This window comes from Schistocerca nitens, chromosome 8 (assembly GCF_023898315.1).
Source record: "Schistocerca nitens isolate TAMUIC-IGC-003100 chromosome 8, iqSchNite1.1, whole genome shotgun sequence".
Taxonomy (NCBI): domain Eukaryota; kingdom Metazoa; phylum Arthropoda; class Insecta; order Orthoptera; family Acrididae; genus Schistocerca; species Schistocerca nitens.
The window spans coordinates 358,465,572-358,485,438 of NC_064621.1; the positions used below are offsets into that span (position 1 = coordinate 358,465,572).

Consider the following 19,867-nt stretch of genomic DNA (forward strand, 5'->3'; position numbering starts at 1 on the left):
ACATTTCAGGACACACATTCACAAGATTTTCAGACAGCACGCGCCAACCGAAGCCTACAATCTCACACCGCTGAAATGTGAGAATGTTTTCAAATGTCATGCCAAATCTTGCCAAAAAGTCAACCTGTCGCCCCCTGTTCGTGGCACAACGCATAACAGAAGCCTACAAAGTAGAAGAAGAACGTAAGAACGGCAAGACACCTAGCGAGAAGCTAAATAAAGAACAGAACGCAATAACTGAGGAAGTCTTCCACTCAGTGAGAAATCAGATTTCCAATTTTTACTTCACTGACGGGCCCAGAGGCTCCGGTTAACCATTTGTCTACAAGTGTCACAGTTTACGAGGTGAAAACAAGTTTGTTTGAACAGCTGCATGGATAGGCATTGCTGCGAAGCTCCTACCAGGGGGACTTATGTCACATTTGACTTTCAAACTACCTGTACCCATCTTGAACACACATGTCTTATCTATTCGCACTCACATAAGGATGCACAGCTTTCCTGAGATTCTGATCTCATCATTTGGGACGAGATTTCAGTTGTTCCCAAAGACGCGCTAGTAGCTGTCTATAAATTTTTAAGGGACATCATGAATAATAATATCCCTTGCTGAGGTTTAATTATTCTGTTGGCGGAGCTTTCCATTAAGTATTACTTACGGTTGGACATGCAAATAGAAGTGCCATTGTCGAAAACTACAGTCAAACAATCATCCTTATGGTTCCATGTTACAATTTGTCAAGTGAACTCAAAATACACTCCTGGAAATGGAAAAAAGAACACATTGACACCGGTGTGTCAGACCCACCATACTTGCTCCGGACACTGCGAGAGGGCTGTACAAGCAATGATCACACGCACGGCACAGCGGACACACCAGGAACCGCGGTGTTGGCCGTCGAATGGCGCTAGCTGCGCAGCATTTGTGCACCGCCGCCGTCAGTGTCAGCCAGTTTGCCGTGGCATACGGAGCTCCATCCGCAGTCTTTTAACACTGGTAGCATGCCGCGACAGCGTGGACATGAACCGTATGTGCAGTTGACGGACTTTGAGCGAGGGCGTATAGTGGGCATGCGGGAGGCCGGGTGGACGTACCGCCGAATTGCTCAACACGTGGGGCGTGAGGTCTCCACAGTACATCGATGTTGTCGCCAGTGGTCGGCGGAAGGTGCACGTGCCCGTCGACCTGGGACCGGACCGCAGCGACGCACGGATGCACGCCAAGACCGTAGGATCCTACGCAGTGCCGTAGGGGACCGCACCGCCACTTCCCAGCAAATTAGGGACACTGTTGCTCCTGGGGTATCGGCGAGGACCATTCGCAACCGTCTCCATGAAGCTGGGCTACGGTCCCGCACACCGTTAGGCCGTCTTCCGCTCACGCCCCAACATCGTGCAGCCCGCCTCCAGTGGTGTCGCGACAGGCGTGAATGGAGGGACGAATGGAGGCGTGTCGTCTTCAGCGATGAGAGTCGCTTCTGCCTTGGTGCCAATGATGGTCGTATACGTGTTTGGCGCCGTGCAGGTGAGCGCCACAATCAGCACTGCATACGACCGAGGCACACAGGGCCAACACCCGGCATCATGGTGTGGGGAGCGATCTCCTACACTGGCCGTACACCACTGGTGATCGTCGAGGGGACACTGAATAGTGCACGGTACATCCAAACCGTCATCGAACCCATCGTTCTACCATTCCTAGACCGGCAAGGGAACTTGCTGTTCCAACAGGACAATGCACGTCCGCATGTATCCCGTGCCACCCAACGTGCTCTAGAAGGTGTAAGTCAACTACCCTGGCCAGCAAGATCTCCGGATCTGTCCCCCATTGAGCATGTTTGGGACTGGATGAAGCGTCGTCTCACGCGGTCTGCACGTCCAGCACGAACGCTGGTCCAACTGAGGCGCCAGGTGGAAATGGCATGGCAAGCCGTTCCACAGGACTACATCCAGCATCTCTACGATCGTCTCCATGGGAGAATAGCAGCCTGCATTGCTGCGAAAGGTGGATATACACTGTACTAGTGCCGACATTGTGCATGCTCTGTTGCCTGTGTCTATGTGCCTGTGGTTCTGTCAGTGTGATCATGTGATGTATCTGACCCCAGGAATGTGTCAATAAAGTTTCCCCTTCCTGGGACAATGAATTCACGGTGTTCTTATTTCAATTTCCAGGAGTGTATGAGGGCAAATGGTGATCCCATTTCCCCCGTAAAGTTACTTAAACAGGATAATGTTGATACACAAATCGAAACAGATTATTTCAATGAGGAGATCAAAATTCCTAAACATTGTTATCGTAGTTACGACAGTTTTATTACCATCACATTCAGTGCCACAGAAATCTATGAACAAAATGTTTTGCAGATCCGTCCAGCGGCGATCCTATGCCCAAAAAATTATGGTTGAACGTACAAAAATTAACGAATATGTCACTTCCATTTGTTACCTGCAGAGGCAAAGCTTTACCTCATTTCTGATTCTAACCAGCTTGAACAAGTAAACAACTTTCAATCGTACCTCATAGAATTTTTGAACTCCGTGAAAACTGTGCTCTTACCCGGCAATACCTTCTGATTCAACCACGCCATTCCAAATGACAACGAAACAGTACCCAATAAAAGTAGCCTTCGCTCTGACAATTAATAAAGCACAAGGTCAGATGGTTCAAAGGGCAGGACTGTATTTACCAGAACCTGTTTCTTCGCATGGACAGTTGTACGCGACTTTTTCACGAGTTGGCAAAAGCAGTGACATTTCTGTTTGTTCTAAAGACACACACAGCCAAAAAGCAAACGACGACCACATTACAACTGTTAACGATGTTTTCGAAGAAGTTTTCTAACGTACAGAATTTTTAAAAGAATAAATTAATCCGAGACAACAATATCTGCTTCTATATGTTTTTCAGTTAAATATACTGTACATAATGTTATCGATTTTTTTACAATGAGACTAATATATGTTACCATATTCAAAATATAATACCTTTCATTAACAAATACTTGCATTTCCTTATTTCAAAAAATGTTCAAATGTGTGTGAAATCTTATGGAACTTACCTGCTAAGGTCATCAGTCCTTAAGCTTATACATTACTTAGCCTAAATTATCCTAAGGACAAACACACACACACACCCATGCCCGAGGGAGAACTCTAACCTCCGCCAGGACCAGCCGCACAGCCAGTGACTGTAGCGCCTGAGACCGCTCGGCTAATCCCGCGCGGCTCCCTTATTTCCCCATTACTATGTTACCTATTGGTGACATAAGCACAGAGTGCGAATTGTCCGCACGGGTCAGCTAGTAAATAAATAAATGTCGATGTGGAGCAGAGTAAAAGTTTCTGCAACAATACGTTTCGAGTTTAAGATAGTGGTAGCGAACCTAAACTGCACATAAGTAGAAAAGAGGAAATTTCAAGGATTTTAATATGCGATGGTCCAGAAGTTTGTTATCAATAAGGAGGTGACTAAAATACGAAATGAAGAGGTAAAAAGAAGAATATATTTCTAATAAAATCACTCATCAGAAAAATGAGTAGATGGTAATGGTATACATTCTTAGACAGGAACAGTTAACTTAGCTTTTGAAGTAACAGTGGAGAGAAAAGTTATGCATGGTAAATGAAAAGACTGGCACAATGTAAAAAGACATAATACAGTACGAAGAAACGTGACTACGAAAGCATATAACCAACGGCATAGAAGTTGTTAGACATTTGAATTGGTCCACTGGCTACAGTGCCTAAACTGATGTTTGGTGCGTAGCACTTCACATGACTAAAAGGAATGCGCAACATTTTAGCTCCCCTGGGCCACACTGGAAGAAGACGAGCATTTTTGGGCCGTACATAATATAGCTAACAATAACAATAAGATATGAGCAAATTTAAAAATAAAAAATAAATAAACGGGTGGATGAATGAGAGAATAGCATCGTGTTGCCAGAAAATATTCAATTTATCGTAACTTTACAAAAACGGAATTTTATGGAACGTTTTATTTACCGATCGCTTGATGGTTGCTCACTTCTTGGGTCGCATTGGTACTTCCTTTGAGCAGCATGCGCGCCGCGGGTTGGACACATCTGCTCTAGAACGTACACGTTCTCAGTATATTATGACCTTCACACCGTCAACGCATGTTGGATGGAACAGAGGTCCAGACTAACCATCGTGGCAGAGTTCAGCTAGTCCGTCTCCATTTAAATTCTAATTCCTTCGTTTAGCAAGCAATACCTCACTAAAAACTACTCTCCGCATTCTGCTGTGATGCATTTAACGGCGATGTATGTACATTGCGCTCAAATTCCAAACTACCCTAGATTCACGTTGCTAAACATTTCACACAATCAGGTAAACAGCGGCTGTATGAAATGAAAGCTGTTGTACGCGTGCCCCTGCCGCACCGCAAACAACAGATCAGAGTAACTACATAAAAAAAACAAGTCCTTTCAGGAAACAGAAAAATGAAAAAGAATCATTACCAGAAAGAATGAAACCGAAGTGTATTGCTTGCTAGCTAGTTAACTGTACCGTTTCCAAACAAATGGAATTTAGGTTCACTTTTTTTTTCTTTTTATAGTTGCAGAAATTGCACAGCAGGCATCACAATGCTAATTGTTAACCACATTATGAAATTCGCAAAGAAAGCCTGAGCAGAAAAGGACCATTACGTTACACTGTGCAGTTTATAATGCCCCACAAACAAACGAATATAATATAGCTTACAACGACCAATGGCATCATGAATACAGAACAATGTTATGGCATAAAATGCAGTAAGGAAGTTGTTAACGCGCTGCATGCTACAATGTAAACAAAAACCGTACCGAGGCGATTAAACGAAACTTCTGCCCAACTACGGAAGCAAAATGATTCATTAACTACGCAAAAAACTTGGTAGCCTCTATTTCAATCACGAAAGATCGAGAGAGCAACTTCCTACGGACTCAAAGGCGAGTACAATGGATATATAAGATCTTTACATGAACCGTCATTATACCCTTAGGTATAAGGCAATCACTCTCTTTCGTAAGCCTAACTCTCTCTCTCTCTCTCTCTCTCTCTCTCTCTCTCTCAGTATTACTTTTCTTTCATTCATGTTTTCTTTCATTCATGCTGCTGTAGCGTTTTGTCACGGAGGGAGGGAGGGAAGGGAGCATAATTGCCCAACAAATGAACGGTCATTAGTATCTTCGGAAGTCTTTTCGCTGCTAATAAGTGATAATTAAGCTATACAACACTTTTTACAAATTATCGGCGCTTACCTCGACGGCACTTCAATTAAACACCGCAGTTGAAAAATACAGCATGAATACACAACCTGTTTGAAATTCTACTGACACTGAAATACCATGTAAGAAGGAAGCGGGAGCTGTGTTACAAACATTTTGAATCAAATTGGAACAGGTGATAATACGTCCACAACCGATTATATTGAGATAGGGAACCAATGGTCAGAAATGCACAAACACAGAATATGCCGCATAAAAACGTAACTCACAGCAACTGTTCAAACTGACGACTGCCAGTCTCAACGGATGCGTGGCAATGGAGCACGGTGTCTGTTGTACCAGGAGACGGGCAGCTTGGATCCTGGCAAGCAGGTCTCCATCCGTTACTATGGATATTTTATACGCCAACGTCTTGACGTAACCCCAGAGAAAAAAGGCCAGAGCGATCCCGCTGGCCATAGGACAGGATCTACTCTTTCAATTCAACGATGAGGATACGTGTTGTTTATGTGCTCACGGACATTAACAATGCGAGGGGCTGGTGCACTGTTGCGTTGAAACCGCATCATTTCGCAGACAACAAGGAGTAAAGTCTCCAAGAACTATGGCAGCACATCTCACACGAAAACCACGTAAATTGGTCCGGGCAAAGGAGGGAGGGAGTTGGGGGGAGGGGGCAAATAGGTCCTACTAGGTAACCTTGGACAATGCCCGCCCATACGCTGAGAGAGAACCATTGCTGGTGGCCACCGATGAGGGTGTTGTGGAGATTGTCCTCACTCCAGAAATGCCTGTTGCGGCTGTTTATTACTCGTTGTTTGTTCCATTGTACAATAGACACCCGAGACGTGTGCGGCAGAACTGCATGCGCCGTTGCGACACATGCATTGAGACTGGCGGCCGTCGCTTTGAACAATTGCCATAAGCTACGTTGTACACTGTGTATGCGGCCTACACTGTGTATGTCCATAACACAATAAATTTGCACTTCTGACAACTGGTTCCCTATCTCAATATAATCGGTTATGAATCCACTATCACCTGCTTCGATTTCACCCGAAAGGTTTGAGACGACCCATATAAAAGACATCAGCAGCTCGCCTGCAGAATCTCACTATACCAATTATGCATTTTTAGATGCTTAACAAATCGTCAGTCAGACCAAACCAATTATTTCTTTACGAGATTCAGTATCTCCAAAAACAAAATTACAAGTCGTCTAGCGTTTATGAAAACTACTCTATACTAAAAGAATAGCGCGAAATAATACACGGATATTTAGAACAGTCTACCAGCTGTATTTGTTGTGGACTTTAATTCTACATGCTAGTCAATCCAGTGCAACTGCCTTCGTTTCTGTATAGCTACTACGAGCAATATACTCTTCAACCTTGTTAACGTAGTCAAGCCTTGGACACCATCAACAGTTTTTACCACTCACACTTTACTCCATTACCAAATTAATTATTCGTTTATGCCTCATAAATGTCCTGTCAAGACGACTCTGTGGGCCATTTCAAGATTACAAAGGACCGCGCCTAACCACCAACATCAATTTCGCACAAATTTATGGTGTATGCAGGACTTGGCCAGAAATGAAAGTCGTAGACGTGGGAGCTCCAAACGCCTTATCGTTTAGAAGCAATAGCATTCTCGGCGCGGGTCAGCCAGGCCAGAGGCATTTATGTTAACGTAGATTCAAAGCAGTTCTTGGCGCAGTGGAAAGTGTACGGAACAGTAATACGAGAGTCGTGAATTCGACTCCATACGCGAAAAGGCTTTTATTTTCAATTTTTACGTTATTTAAACTTCAAATAAACCGAAATAATAGTGAATATACTGTACTTCTTAATATTTTCGTAAGAGTCATGAAATGAAACGCAAAAGAAAATTTGTGATTGCAATTAATTTCCAAGAAATGATTGTGCTGAAGTGTCCACGAGAACTCTGCAAATAACTTTTCGAGAACAGCCTGTAATTAAAGCGTACAGGACTTCGTATCGCGTTAGTTTTACACTGACCTTCGAGCAGCCCTCGGCAGCTGCGCGCGAGCAATAGGTTCCCCTGCTTTTACGATGAATATCACTCCAGTACGTGCAGATCATCAACTGTAAAATAATAAAAGAATCTAATTTTATACACGAAGTTCTCGTGTACGCCTAATAACCTCTTCCGGGAAATTTATTTGTAATTCGAAACTTCCCTTTTCATACCCTTTACGAAAATATTAATTAATACAGTACAATATACTGAGCATTATTTACGTGTATTTGGAGTATAAGTAACGTAAAAACTAAAAATAAAACGGTTTTCTCTCGACTCCATGACCCTCAGATAATCGTTCTGAATTTAGTCCGCTAAGCCAACAACTGCCTGGAGACTGCGCCAATATAAATGACTCGTGTCTCTCCCGATCCACTTTAGAATGCTACTTTTTCTACACGCTTGGCCGTGTTGCCACTTTTATCACTTTCATTTCTGACTAAAGCACCCAAAAACAAAAAATTTGGACGAAGTCGATGATGACGGGTAGGAACAGTCCCCCTGTTCGGCTGTACTTCTGTGGTACGAAGGGCTGTCAGTACGGTAAATTTCCTGCTAAACTGAGTACACCACAGCCACGCCTTTCGAACATTCAACCACTTTCGTGACACAAAAAATGGAAGATCTGCCTTCTTGTGGTCGCTGTGGTCAAAACACTAGATGATGTTGACTACCTCGTAGCTACCTTGAACACAATGCAACAGAATTGCGCGCTGCCGCTTTGGAGACAGCTAGGGCGGCTATGTGGTCTCACAGAGTGCGCAAACATCTTCTTAGTAACAATTTCGTCTTCGGGCTTCCACTACGATAAAAAGTAGACGCCCTCCAACAGGATGGTTCACGGAGAAGGTTGGCAAGGTAACACGTGGAGTGGAACACGTTTCAATGACGTCGGGTATTCTTTGCCAGTGAGTGCAAGATTTGTCTATCATCTATTATCATACAAGAATGTGGAGAACGAGATACCACTGCATATGTTGTGCATGCGTACCGTGGAGACTTTTCGGAGGCACAAAACGCAAGCGGCGAAGCCGCAACCGCTGTCCAGTCTAGTTCCCAGCTCAAAGAGAAAGAGTTGATTGAAATTAATTTTGCAATACTAATCACAAATTCGAGTGCTTGCAAATGTCCGAGTTCACTGATTGAAACCATGTACCAGACTGTCATTTAATTAAAAAGTCAACCATTTTATATAATAAGTTTAATTTCCTCTGGCGAACAGATACCAACAATGGCTCGCCTGCATAGAAGCCCATCGATTGACGGAAGCGAAGTACTTTTCACATTCACTATTTAAGTAATTTATAAAGCACAAACGATGGCAAAAACCTGCAAAATTCAGGGCCATTATGTCGGAGCCACGGTGACGTGCAGAGGCAGTAATTCCTCCCGCGGTCTGGGAACAAGCGCCAGGCGCCAAGACTTGTCTCCCAACTTGTGCATCACAAAGCCGTGCTGCCCCACCAATCCGAGGCATCAGCAACATTTCATCCTCCACTCCATCATGTTGTCCATGGGAATCTATTCTTGTCCATGAATGCATACTATGATGTGGTGTCTGAGTTTACAAAAGTACAGAAACAACACTGTCCCACCCTATTCCGTTGAAGATCCTGGATGTCTTCACACTGTAAATAGTAGTAATGCAGAGGTTACCTCCATTTTGATACAAAAGCGTTGTCTGCTCCGTAATTTTGCGACTTCCTTTTCCGTTTAATTTTCTGACTGTATTTAAGCAGGTCCAAGAATTCTGGAAATCAGTAAAGTCCATATCACTTGCAATTCAGAAGGTCTCTAGTCTTTGAGGTCTTTCTCGCTGACGGCGCACTGACTCCAACAGCTGTAAATCCTTTGAACAGTTTTTCTTTTACAGTTCAGTGAGTTCCATTTCGGCGCGTATTTAGTACTGCGTGTAAATCTTTCTTATATTTATACAATTCCTCTTCAGATTTTGCGAAACGAAACCGGCTTTGCAGGCAATGTAACTTCAAGCGTATTCTCCTCCTTTGTTCAATCAAAAAATTTACAGGCCTTTCTTTTTCACTGAAAGCTATTACTCTGAATGTGTTCTGTGGGCTAGAAAGCTATTATATTTTTGCTCTGTACTTTGATTACTACAACAATCGTTGTTCGAACCACAATTCACGGAATCGTCCGAGTTGCTTCCTCTTCATATAATGTTTCTGTGATTTCCAACAAAATGTCGACATCATTCAAACGAATATCGAAGAAATTAATAAGAAGTAATACACATGTACGTCTTCAGGAGATGTAGCTGATTTGAATTGCACACCATGTTCTGGATATAGCCGGCCGGGATGGCCGAGCGGTTCTAGGCGCTACAGTCTGGAACCGCGCGACCGCTACGGTCGCAGGTTCGAATCCTGCCTCGGGCATGGATGTGTGTGATGTCCTTAACTTCCAAGTCCCATAGTGCTCAGAGTCATTTGAACCATTTTTTGTTCTGGATACTTTATCTTTGCGAGGTTGAAAACATTCATTGGATCCCACATTACTGTGAAACTCTGGAAGATGCACCATGACACATGCTGTTCGCAAGGATATCCGAAAGGGGGAAAAAAAATTAATTCAGTTTCACATCCACTGTTAATACTTAAGCGATACCGCAGAAGCAACAGCTAATTATTATGATATTAGACGAGATACAAATTCGAGTGAGTACTAACTGCGAACAACAGTGAAAATATCAATGGAAACGGAAATTCGCTTGACAAATTACGACCGTATTATCTGTTTACCGATGTGTCGTCAATGAAGAATATGCGTTTTCTGTGTTGCGCATGTCCTGTATGCCACAGCTACGGTAGTGGTGTACATTACTCCAGCCGCCTAGCGAGCTATGAATTTGGCAATTTTCAACATTTTTTAAAATACTTGTAGTGTATCTTAGAAACGAAAATTTTTACTTTTTTTGTGCGTATTCTTCCTGTATAAAACATTTTTTTTTTTGGGGGGGGGGGTTCCGACATATCGGATTGGACCATTCTTTTTTAAGCATAGTTGACATCAGTTGAGGCTTGCAATGTATACTCGCAGGAAGCCGCCTCATACACTGTATAGGCCCGGGGCAGCTGTTAAAGAGTGGACGTGCTTGAGGATCAACGTCTCAACCTGTGGACATTATGCTAAGGACGATCCAGGCTTATTACATTGCACGGTGTGGAGCAACACCAACATAATTATATTTAGTGGAAAGTTGCTATTTTTCTGATTTTCCCGCGCTAACAGTGGTTAAGCTCTGCCGGTATAAAATCTATTCCTGGGCTGCTGTGCTGCCTCAAGTAATTACTGTCGTTTTTTAAAAATATAGCTTTTTATTTCATTTGCTGTTTCCCTTGAATCGAAACCCTCATACGTTCGCAGATAAGGATGTGCAAAACTGTTCTTGAGAAGTTCATGAGTGGAGAGCATCGTAAGTGAAGATGCGCGGGTGGCCCGCTGTACAAGTGCAGTCCGCCTGGCGACAGCGGGCGGTACTCACGGTGAGGTTAACGTTGGGCACGGAGGGTCCGTGGCAGAGCAGCAGCCGCACGATGTCCACGTTGCCCGCCCACGCGGCCAGGTGCAGCGGCGACGAGCCCTTGCCGTCCACGATGTTTGTCGACGCCTCGTGCGCCAGCAGCAGCTGCACCACCTCTCTGCAACAGGTGAACACGTCTCCACCTGTAGACACACACTTCGGGCTCTTCCTATTCGAAAGAAACACACTGATTACCGTAATCACTGTGGGGGTATTTAGCTCTACATCCCGACTTCCCAACTCCGTGCTCGCTGTTTAAAAAGTCAAAGGTTTTTTTTTTTTTTTTTTTTTTTGTAAGATCGGTGAATTTGCAAATCGTTAAATGAAGAAAGGACTGTTGGCGATGACGTTTGCAAATCCCGAAAATGCAAAGAAATGGAAAGAAATACAGGATTATTCATAAGCATCTCTACGGTCTCAAAGAACTACTGCACGAAAACTGTAAAGCATACAGAAAATAGACATTTCAGTGGATAGTGCATCTCTCAAAGTTCTTAACCCATATTTCAGGTGTTCAATACGGACACCGTTTGTGATGAGGCTCACTTTTGGAAAACTGATTATTGGATTGCTACCTGCAGGTGCGAAATATTTCGATGGCACAGTACGGAGCGGTTGCCTGTATGTTCTGACGTGTCTACCCTCTAGTGCAACTACGCCATGGCGTGCATTACGAATTGAAGCTTTGAGAGATACTCTATCCAATGATGTGTGTCATTTCTCCCTAGTCTTGTAGTTTCCGTGCGGCCTTCTTCTGAAACTCTGGAGGCATTTATAAACAACCTTTTTCACGACCAAAAGTTATTGTAGAAACTTAGTTAAACACAAGTTCTACTGGAAATGAACCCAATGATAAATATCACTTCAGGAAATCACAACAGCGATGAAAGTAAAAGTGAGAGTGAAAGTTACGTTATTTAGGAGAGCATGATCTGAATGAGAAATTTAGAACTTACAGATGGCGATGGAAAAAGAAAGAAAAAAAATGAGAAACACATACAAAGCTACTACATAAATTTACTGAACCTATAGATTTTCTAGGAGTTTTTCTGACATACTTTTATATTGTAAGGTTTTCGGGTCAGAACAACAACTGTGTAAGCTGTAAATAATTTTGGTTTAACGTTCCAATCTTATCACAGAAATGCACGCATTTGCACAGTTTACAAGGTGACAATGTTACGACAGTTGTCAAATGAACCCATCTCGTCCTCTGAAAGTGAAATAATCCTAAATACAACAATTGTAAACTTTAAGTATAAGTTTCTTTACAAAATTATTCTTACGACTACTTCATGATGGTGGCCAGTACTTCGATAAATCATCCGATTCCGGTTACAGTTCGGTACTATTTAGGATGACAATCAAGTGTACGGTGGATCGTTAGTTTTGTGACAAGTTGAGCGAAAGACTGCCCAAGGTCGCTCGAGTTTACAGTGCACGCAAGCTGGTGAACCAACAAGTTAACGCCTCTGCTCGCGGTATTTACCTTAGCTGCGATCAGCTGTAGTCTGCATGGCTGCTCTCGCCCTCTGAAATTTCTATAAAACTAATTAAGGTTTTGCTGATTTTTCGGGAGACACTCTCCCTACGTTTCTCTTTATGCGAGATAACATGTACTCATCAATTATTCAAAAACAGTCTTAATCGCATTTATTATTATTATACCGCCAACCGGTTTCAACCCGACGTAGGGTCATCTTCTGCGCGTTTACACCAGCAGTCGACCAATGGTGTAAACGCCCAGAAGATGACCCCTACGTCGGGTTGAAACCGGTTGGCGGTATAATAATAATAAATGCGATTAAGATTGTTTTTGAATAACTGATTAATCATACTAATCGCTGCTTCATGTCCACAACCATGTTGTCCAAAAACAGGTACTCATCCCTAGTCTTGGAATATGTCGATATGCACGCGCATGGCTGGAGCAGCATGCATATTAAAATGCCCTCTCAGTCCTCGCAAGGACAATTAACTAACTGGATGGTTCGTTCCTCCACAGTTGGAGCTCAACGATGCTACAGCTAGTTTCTAGCTTAATGTTAGCTGCAGTGAACCAGTGTTCACTCAAATTTCTCCTCTGTGTCGTCTAGAGCCTTATGCGCTCCATTCTGCACTTGACGCCAGTTAAGAGAAGAGTCCACGAAAAATTTCGCTCTTGTCTTTCTCGTATCCTATTTGTTTCCCCACATGGGTTCTTTCGTTCTCCACATCACGACTTTTTTCGACCAATAGGAGCGTTCCTCTTATTTTGTGGAAACACTCTCTGCCAATCGCAAGGGCCCGACCATTGAACTGCGTCGAAATCTCGTCACTTTACTCTTTCCTAGTTCGTTTCCGCCAATCGGACGTTTTGTCCCCTCTCCAGACGCCTAAAAGTTACATGCGTACAATCACGTGTGTACCATTCGCTGTTCACGTGATCAACTGCGTCACTGGTTTTGTTCGTATCCATTTGGAATTCCGAAACGCAGGTTTCTAAAGCTTCTTTCTGTCCCACTTCTGGTGGCCCGTTACTTGCTCTTCAGTATGCGTCACCTGTCCGGTCGCTGACTCTCGCCATGGGACACCCCCTAGGAGCTTTTCGCGGTGTCTTCCGTGGTGCGGCCTCTGCTTCCGCCCGCGCTTGCTTCCACACAAAACGTTTCCTCTCACTACTTGTTTCACCTTATGCTCATTGACATGCATTATATAGGAGCGGTGTGTTAATACCGTCGATTGAGTGTCATCCCTTTTGTATCACATACTTGTAGGCAAATCTGCTCATTACCGCCGCAGTAAGTTACGTATCATATTCACCTTCTCGTTACGATGTATAAGACTCTTATGTAAGGTGCGAAACTGACCATTTATTCTACCACCTTACAATATGTATGTGATAAGACATGGGATTATAATTAACACATTAGTGTCATATTAACTCATATTCTTAGGCCTGTTTGTGTAATGGGGAAAATATTAACCAAATTATTGATGTATACATACATCTTTTACTTGTTAACAAGGATCATACTCTGATTTCATATTTTGATTTTTAGGGTTCCGTATCTCAATCGCTAAAAACGGAATCCATATGGGATCGCTTTGTTGTCTATCAGTCCGTCTGTCAAGATCCCTTTTTACCAGGGACGGATAGAGGTCCAAGTTCAAATTTATGTCAAATACTAAGGTCTGCGGTCCCTTGGCAGTGCAAAAAATTTACTTTTCTAAGTCAATGCAACCGAAAGATGCGACCATTTAGGTCACATATTTTGACTCTCGTAAGTCACTAGTCAAACCTATAGAGGAAGTATCTACATAGATGTCGGGCCTGGTGGTGTAGCGGTAAAGAGCATTCTTGGAAACCGAAAGGTGCGGGATCGAAACTCGGTCGGACCAAGTCTTGGTTAACTTACCCTTCACCTCTCAACGACGTGAGAAGGCGTCAGAAACAATATGTGGTTCAGATTCCACGTTAAACTGTACGTCCCCCTTCCGAGGTTGGATAGCTGCGGTAGGTCAGGGGTACCCAAGTCTCCCAAGTGGCGCCCAACACAAAGACATTTGAGCCACACGAAATTATTATTATTATCTATATAAAAATTAAATTTGATTAAGTTTGTCTGGTTTCTTTCATTTACACATTAATTGAAAAGCTGATGACCAATATTCGAATGTATACCTGGTAACATGCAACAGACACTTCCTACGCTTGTGAATCCAGGTACCGACAAACTAAAGAGAGATCACAAGGTTTACTTACACAGATCGCACTACTACATTAAAGCTGTACCAAAGTCAGTAGACATTGTTCATGTTTTGTGATATACTTGACAATACATACACCATTTGCTTCTGACAAGAAATTAGCAATGGAGCAAGGAGAATCACCAATAAATTCTTTACGTTTTTCTCAAAATGTACTTCTTTACTAGCTTTTTATTATAGAAGGTGAGAAGTCATTGAGCATAAGTGTTCATGAATTACGGACACATTTCCGCAAAAAAAAATGTGTTTCCTTTTAACCAGTATCGATTTCTTGAACTGAGCTAATACTTCTAAAAAGAAAAAAAAGAACAACATTACCTATCACAACTTTCATTAATGAATAAATTAATATAGTGCGTTTCAAGAGAGACGTAATTATTTTATGAGGTGGCGGTACAGTCTATTTGAATGAAACATTCCATATGACACGTGTACAACTTTTATTATTACAGAGATACAGCTGGTGACAGACAAGTATTCATGCCATGTATTGGTACCGCAGTTGCTATGGGTTCATTTATTAAGTGCTATTTTCGTTCCGAAGTTAAGCTTGTAAAGTTCTCCTTCAGTTTACAAAACTGAACTCTTGAACTACTACTGCGATTTTTCGGCCGATTGTCCTTCACTGCTTTAGGGGAGAAGTTCAAAAAAAAATACACACTATTTGAAAGATGCACCTAATCCACAATTTTGAAGGTACGGCAATGAAATTTTGCACCAAGTTTTACATGGAATTAACACATTTACTGCTATGTTTCTTGGGCTATATCTCTAACTTTTTATGGAATTCAAAAATTTTATTTTCAAAAAATAACATATGTCAATTTTTCTCAGAAAGTATCCAAGAAATTTCTACAATGTTTTCACTGTTTAATCTCTCTGCATATAGTAAGCATCTCACATGAGGTTTTTTAAAAATATATCGAATAGGAGAATTTACTATTTTTAACTATAATTCTGTAAGTACAAATAAAATTCATGCAAAATTCCAGCTTACACAAATTTCCAAATTTAATGATTTTATAGAAACATGTGTACCATATTTCATAATTCTAGCCTTCATAGTCTCTGAGAAAAAGAAACATATACTTTAAAAAACATAATTTTTCAGTAAATGGAATTTAAAGTTCAACCTAACGTTTATTCTTAAGTCAGCTCTTCAGAAGGCCCTAGGTTTGTACTCAGGATTGTCTGTCCCTTCAAGGCTTCTGTTCTGTTTTCTTATTTTCTGCAGTCTTTCCTTTGTCACGTCTTCAGCGGACTTTTGAACTGCAGAGAGGAACTGTACATCTATTTTTCTCAAGCTGTCTTCCGTGAAATTTCGTATCTTAAAGCCCATCCTCTCCAATACCTTCATCCTCCCTACGTTCCAATCATTAAATTCGAGACCTGTAGCATAAGCTGCAATTATGACCATTGTAGCAGATGAAAATGTGTTTTTTGAGTATGATTTCTATATGAGCTAATTCAGAGACTCATTTGGATTCTGGCTTTTGCTATGAACATACTTCATTAGAAGTTCAGTATTGGCAGAAAACCTGTAAGTAGGCTTGACAACATAGGAGCAAATAACCATCAACCTACCAACTTAGAATAAGACGCGAAAATCATGGGGATATACAACCACAACAAATGCCTTATCGCAATGCAGGAAAACTACACACCCAGAAACCCACTGCCGAGAACAAACAGATCATAAACGACGAACAGGTGATAACCAGACACACATCAACACAAACTCTCTGCTATACCTAATAAAATAAGTAAGGCAGACAAACGGTATCCAAAATAAATAAATAAATACATACATACATACATACTAAACCACACAAAAAAATGGTTAAAATGGCTCTGAGCACTCTGGGACTTCACATCTGAGGTCATCAGTCCCCTAGAACTTAGGGCTACTTAAACCTAACTAACCTAAGGACATCACACACATCCATGCCCGAGGCAGGATTCGAACCTGCGACCGTAGCGGTCACGCGGTTCCAGACTGTAGCGCCTAGAACCGCTCGGCCACCCCGGCCGGCTAAACCACACATACTAAAATAAATAAATAAATAAATATACAAATGCACGTACCCACAGGTCACTGGGATCACAAAAACAAATTCGATAGCTGGCAATGACATTCAACAGCTGGCAACAATTTTCAAAACATAAGGTGAAGTAAAATGGGCTGTTCATTTACTAGTACTGTGCAAATGAAATTTCGAATGGCAGTAAGCACATGAACCCCTAATACCGGGACAACAATACGTGTAATGCGGCGTCAACGAATTACGTAAGTAGAAATTGAAACTATCATTACGTCATAGAAAATCAGTACATGGCAAAACTACTTATAACCTCAATTTACAGTGTCCAACAAGTAAAATGAAATCGTATGAACACGTACGTATATGTTTAAAGGCACTGTGATGCCTTTCAAATAATTAAGAAACGGGTTTCTAAGTAAACACTTTTCGTTTTTCTTACAGATAAAAACTGTAATTAAGAAAGAAATTCCCTGCCGCGGCGCATTTCAATGGTATACGAAATACTATTTCACATAAAAACACACATTTTTCAATGTTTTACATAAATAAATATTCTAACTTATTTTGCTAAAAACGCATAATGTCATTTTCTTTGTTATAATGTTTTAGTTTAACAAAAAATCTCGTGCACTGTCATATTATGAGACCGCGATTTGAATGAAGATTATTCGTAGACGTATTGCTATTTGAAAGGGGAATCTCTTCTTTACGATATGGACGGCTGATGCAAAGTACACAACAGTGTTTGATTGTTGCCCTCGTATTTTCTATCTGCATATAAAGAAGTATCGGCATCGAATAATATTAGAATCGCTCCTTTATTCAATGAATCTCTGCAGTTGTTATGGCCGAATGGGGTGAAATTTGATAGTGTTTTACTCCTAGTGACGGATGGTGTTTCATATATGAAGAAGGCGGCCGCAGGCCTTTCTGTATGCGTCCCACACGTGATACATGTAACATGTATAGTACATGTTTTACACAAAAATGGCACTGAGCACTATGGGACTTAACATCTGAGGTCATTAGTCCCCTAGAACTCAGAACTACTTAAACCTAACTAACCTAAGGACATCACACACATCCATGCCCGAGGCAGGATTCGAACCTGCGACCGTAGCGGTCACGCGTTTCCACACTTAAGCGTCTAGAACCGCACAGCCACACCGGCCGGCCTGTTTTACACAGAGCACGTGAGCGCAGGCGTATATTGTATCGTAAATTGGACAAATTAATTTCAAATGGCGAGAAGATGACGTGGAAACGCCAACAAGAAATTATTTGGTCAGAGCGAAAAATTTATCTTCCACTTCCACCTACACCCACTGTTACTCGTTGCGGGACACGGTTAAAAGAAGTAGTATATTACGCACGCAATTCCGAAAATTTTAAATTGGTGATTGATGAACTTGGTAAGGATGACGATTCTTCAATTGAAATTCTTCAGGGCTTAAAGACACTTTACTAAAAAATGAATTGTCTTAGATATCTGCAATTTTGAGGTTTTTCTTTCCCAGTATCAAAGAATTAGAAACATCAACCAGCTTGTTAATTGAGACAGTAAATGAAGGGTATAACACTGATAAAAAATTAATTCACTCAAAGGTCCAAAAGTGCAACCTACTGAACAAAAATTTACAACTGTGTTCGGAAAAAAATAGTGGTGTTCACATCAGGTGTTAAATTGCCAAGGTTTTGGAAGTGGAAGTTCGCAAAACTAAAAATGTTTGTGCCAGTGACATTCTTTTGATGAAATGTGGAAGACAATCACCACGTGAGATTGGAAGGTCTTTCTCCCGCTCTCGTGCTTTGTTTTGAGACAAGCGATAACGGTCTGTGTTGGAAAAATTGGAGAAAGTTTTTTTGTTCACTGCAACAGCGAATTGTTTCAATCCGTCAATGCTTCAGCATTATTTGTCGGTGATTTTTAAACACAGGTGTTTACAGTTTTGTAATAATGAAACAAAATATTTTCGCATTTTTCATGCGTATTTTTTATATTTTTCCTGTATAAAAAATAAAATATTTTAAAAATTTTCAGCACATAAAAATCCACTGCCTACAAATTATAAAGGTGAAACGCGAATAGTACGTAAAATTCGTTTTCTTCAGTTGATAATTATCAATTACGTTCCGTCTGTTTACAACATAACAGTATGTTTTCGTTAACCTTCTGCGCTTCCTCGTGAGAGGTATTACCAGAGGAGAAATAATATATTATTCGCCATAATGCCACTTGTCATTCAGTAACAATTTCAAACATTATTCGTAAACAGAGCGTTGAAGTAAGTTTCTTTCCTTGTACGACACCCTGCTTATCCTACAGAAGTGAGAGCAAGTATTTGCACTTACTGCACTATCGAGAAACGGAGATCGCAGGTACACTATTCCATTGATCGCAGGTACACTATTCCATTAAAACCATTAAAAATCCTCAGCAGGAAATATGCTATTAATGGCATAACACATGCCAATATAAGCCCAATAAAAGTTTATTAATGCAGAGAAACTGACTGTGGAATATATTTTATGGCGCATTCATTGACAACCATCACAAAAGTATTCAAAACGAACATACTGATTTAGTGGCTCGGCTCTGAGCACTATGGGACTTAACATCTATGGTCATCAGTCCCCTAGAACTTACGACGAGTTAAACCTAACTAACCTAAGGACATCACACAACACCCAGTCATCACGAGGCAGAGAAAATCCCTGACCACACCGGGAATCGAACCCGGGATACTGACTTAGTGTTGGCGCCTACTTTTGCGAGTAAAAACACACTACTTCGGGACTACTTCTCGTTGGAGAAGGAAGGAACGGGTATTAATCAATAATTTTCCGCCGACAGTGATATCATTAGATTCAGAGCAAAAGCTCGACTTGGAAGAAAGGGGCAAGGGAACCAACCTGCCGTGGCCTTGTAAAACGAATTCTTGGGAATCTGGCCGGTCGAACAGGCGTTTGGGCCCCGTTCCTTTTGAACCTGAGTGCAAGTAACCACTGATACAACTGGAAAATTAATTCTGTTACTATTTTAAGATTACAAAAAATTCGCCAGCGCGGGTAGAACTCGCGCTCTGAGGGTTCCGTACAAACTTCATTGTGTATACAGGGTGTTACAAAAACGTACGGCCAAATTTTCAGGAAACATTCCTCACACACAAATAAAGAAAAGATGTTATGTGCACATGGTCCGGAAACGCTTAATTTCCATGTTAGAGCTCATTTTAGTTTCGTCCACCTACGCT

General features: G+C 41.7%; 1 protein-coding gene across 1 annotated transcript in view; it reads right to left on the minus strand.

Moving 5' to 3' along the window:
• LOC126199566 (ankyrin repeat and SAM domain-containing protein 1A-like) overlaps positions 1-19,867 on the minus strand; it is a 576,756-nt gene that overhangs the window by 337,375 nt on the left and 219,514 nt on the right. Inside the window, exon 3 of the mRNA XM_049936488.1 lies at positions 10,783-10,939. Coding sequence (XP_049792445.1) covers positions 10,783-10,939 — 157 coding nt within the window. The remainder of the gene's footprint in view (positions 1-10,782; positions 10,940-19,867) is intronic.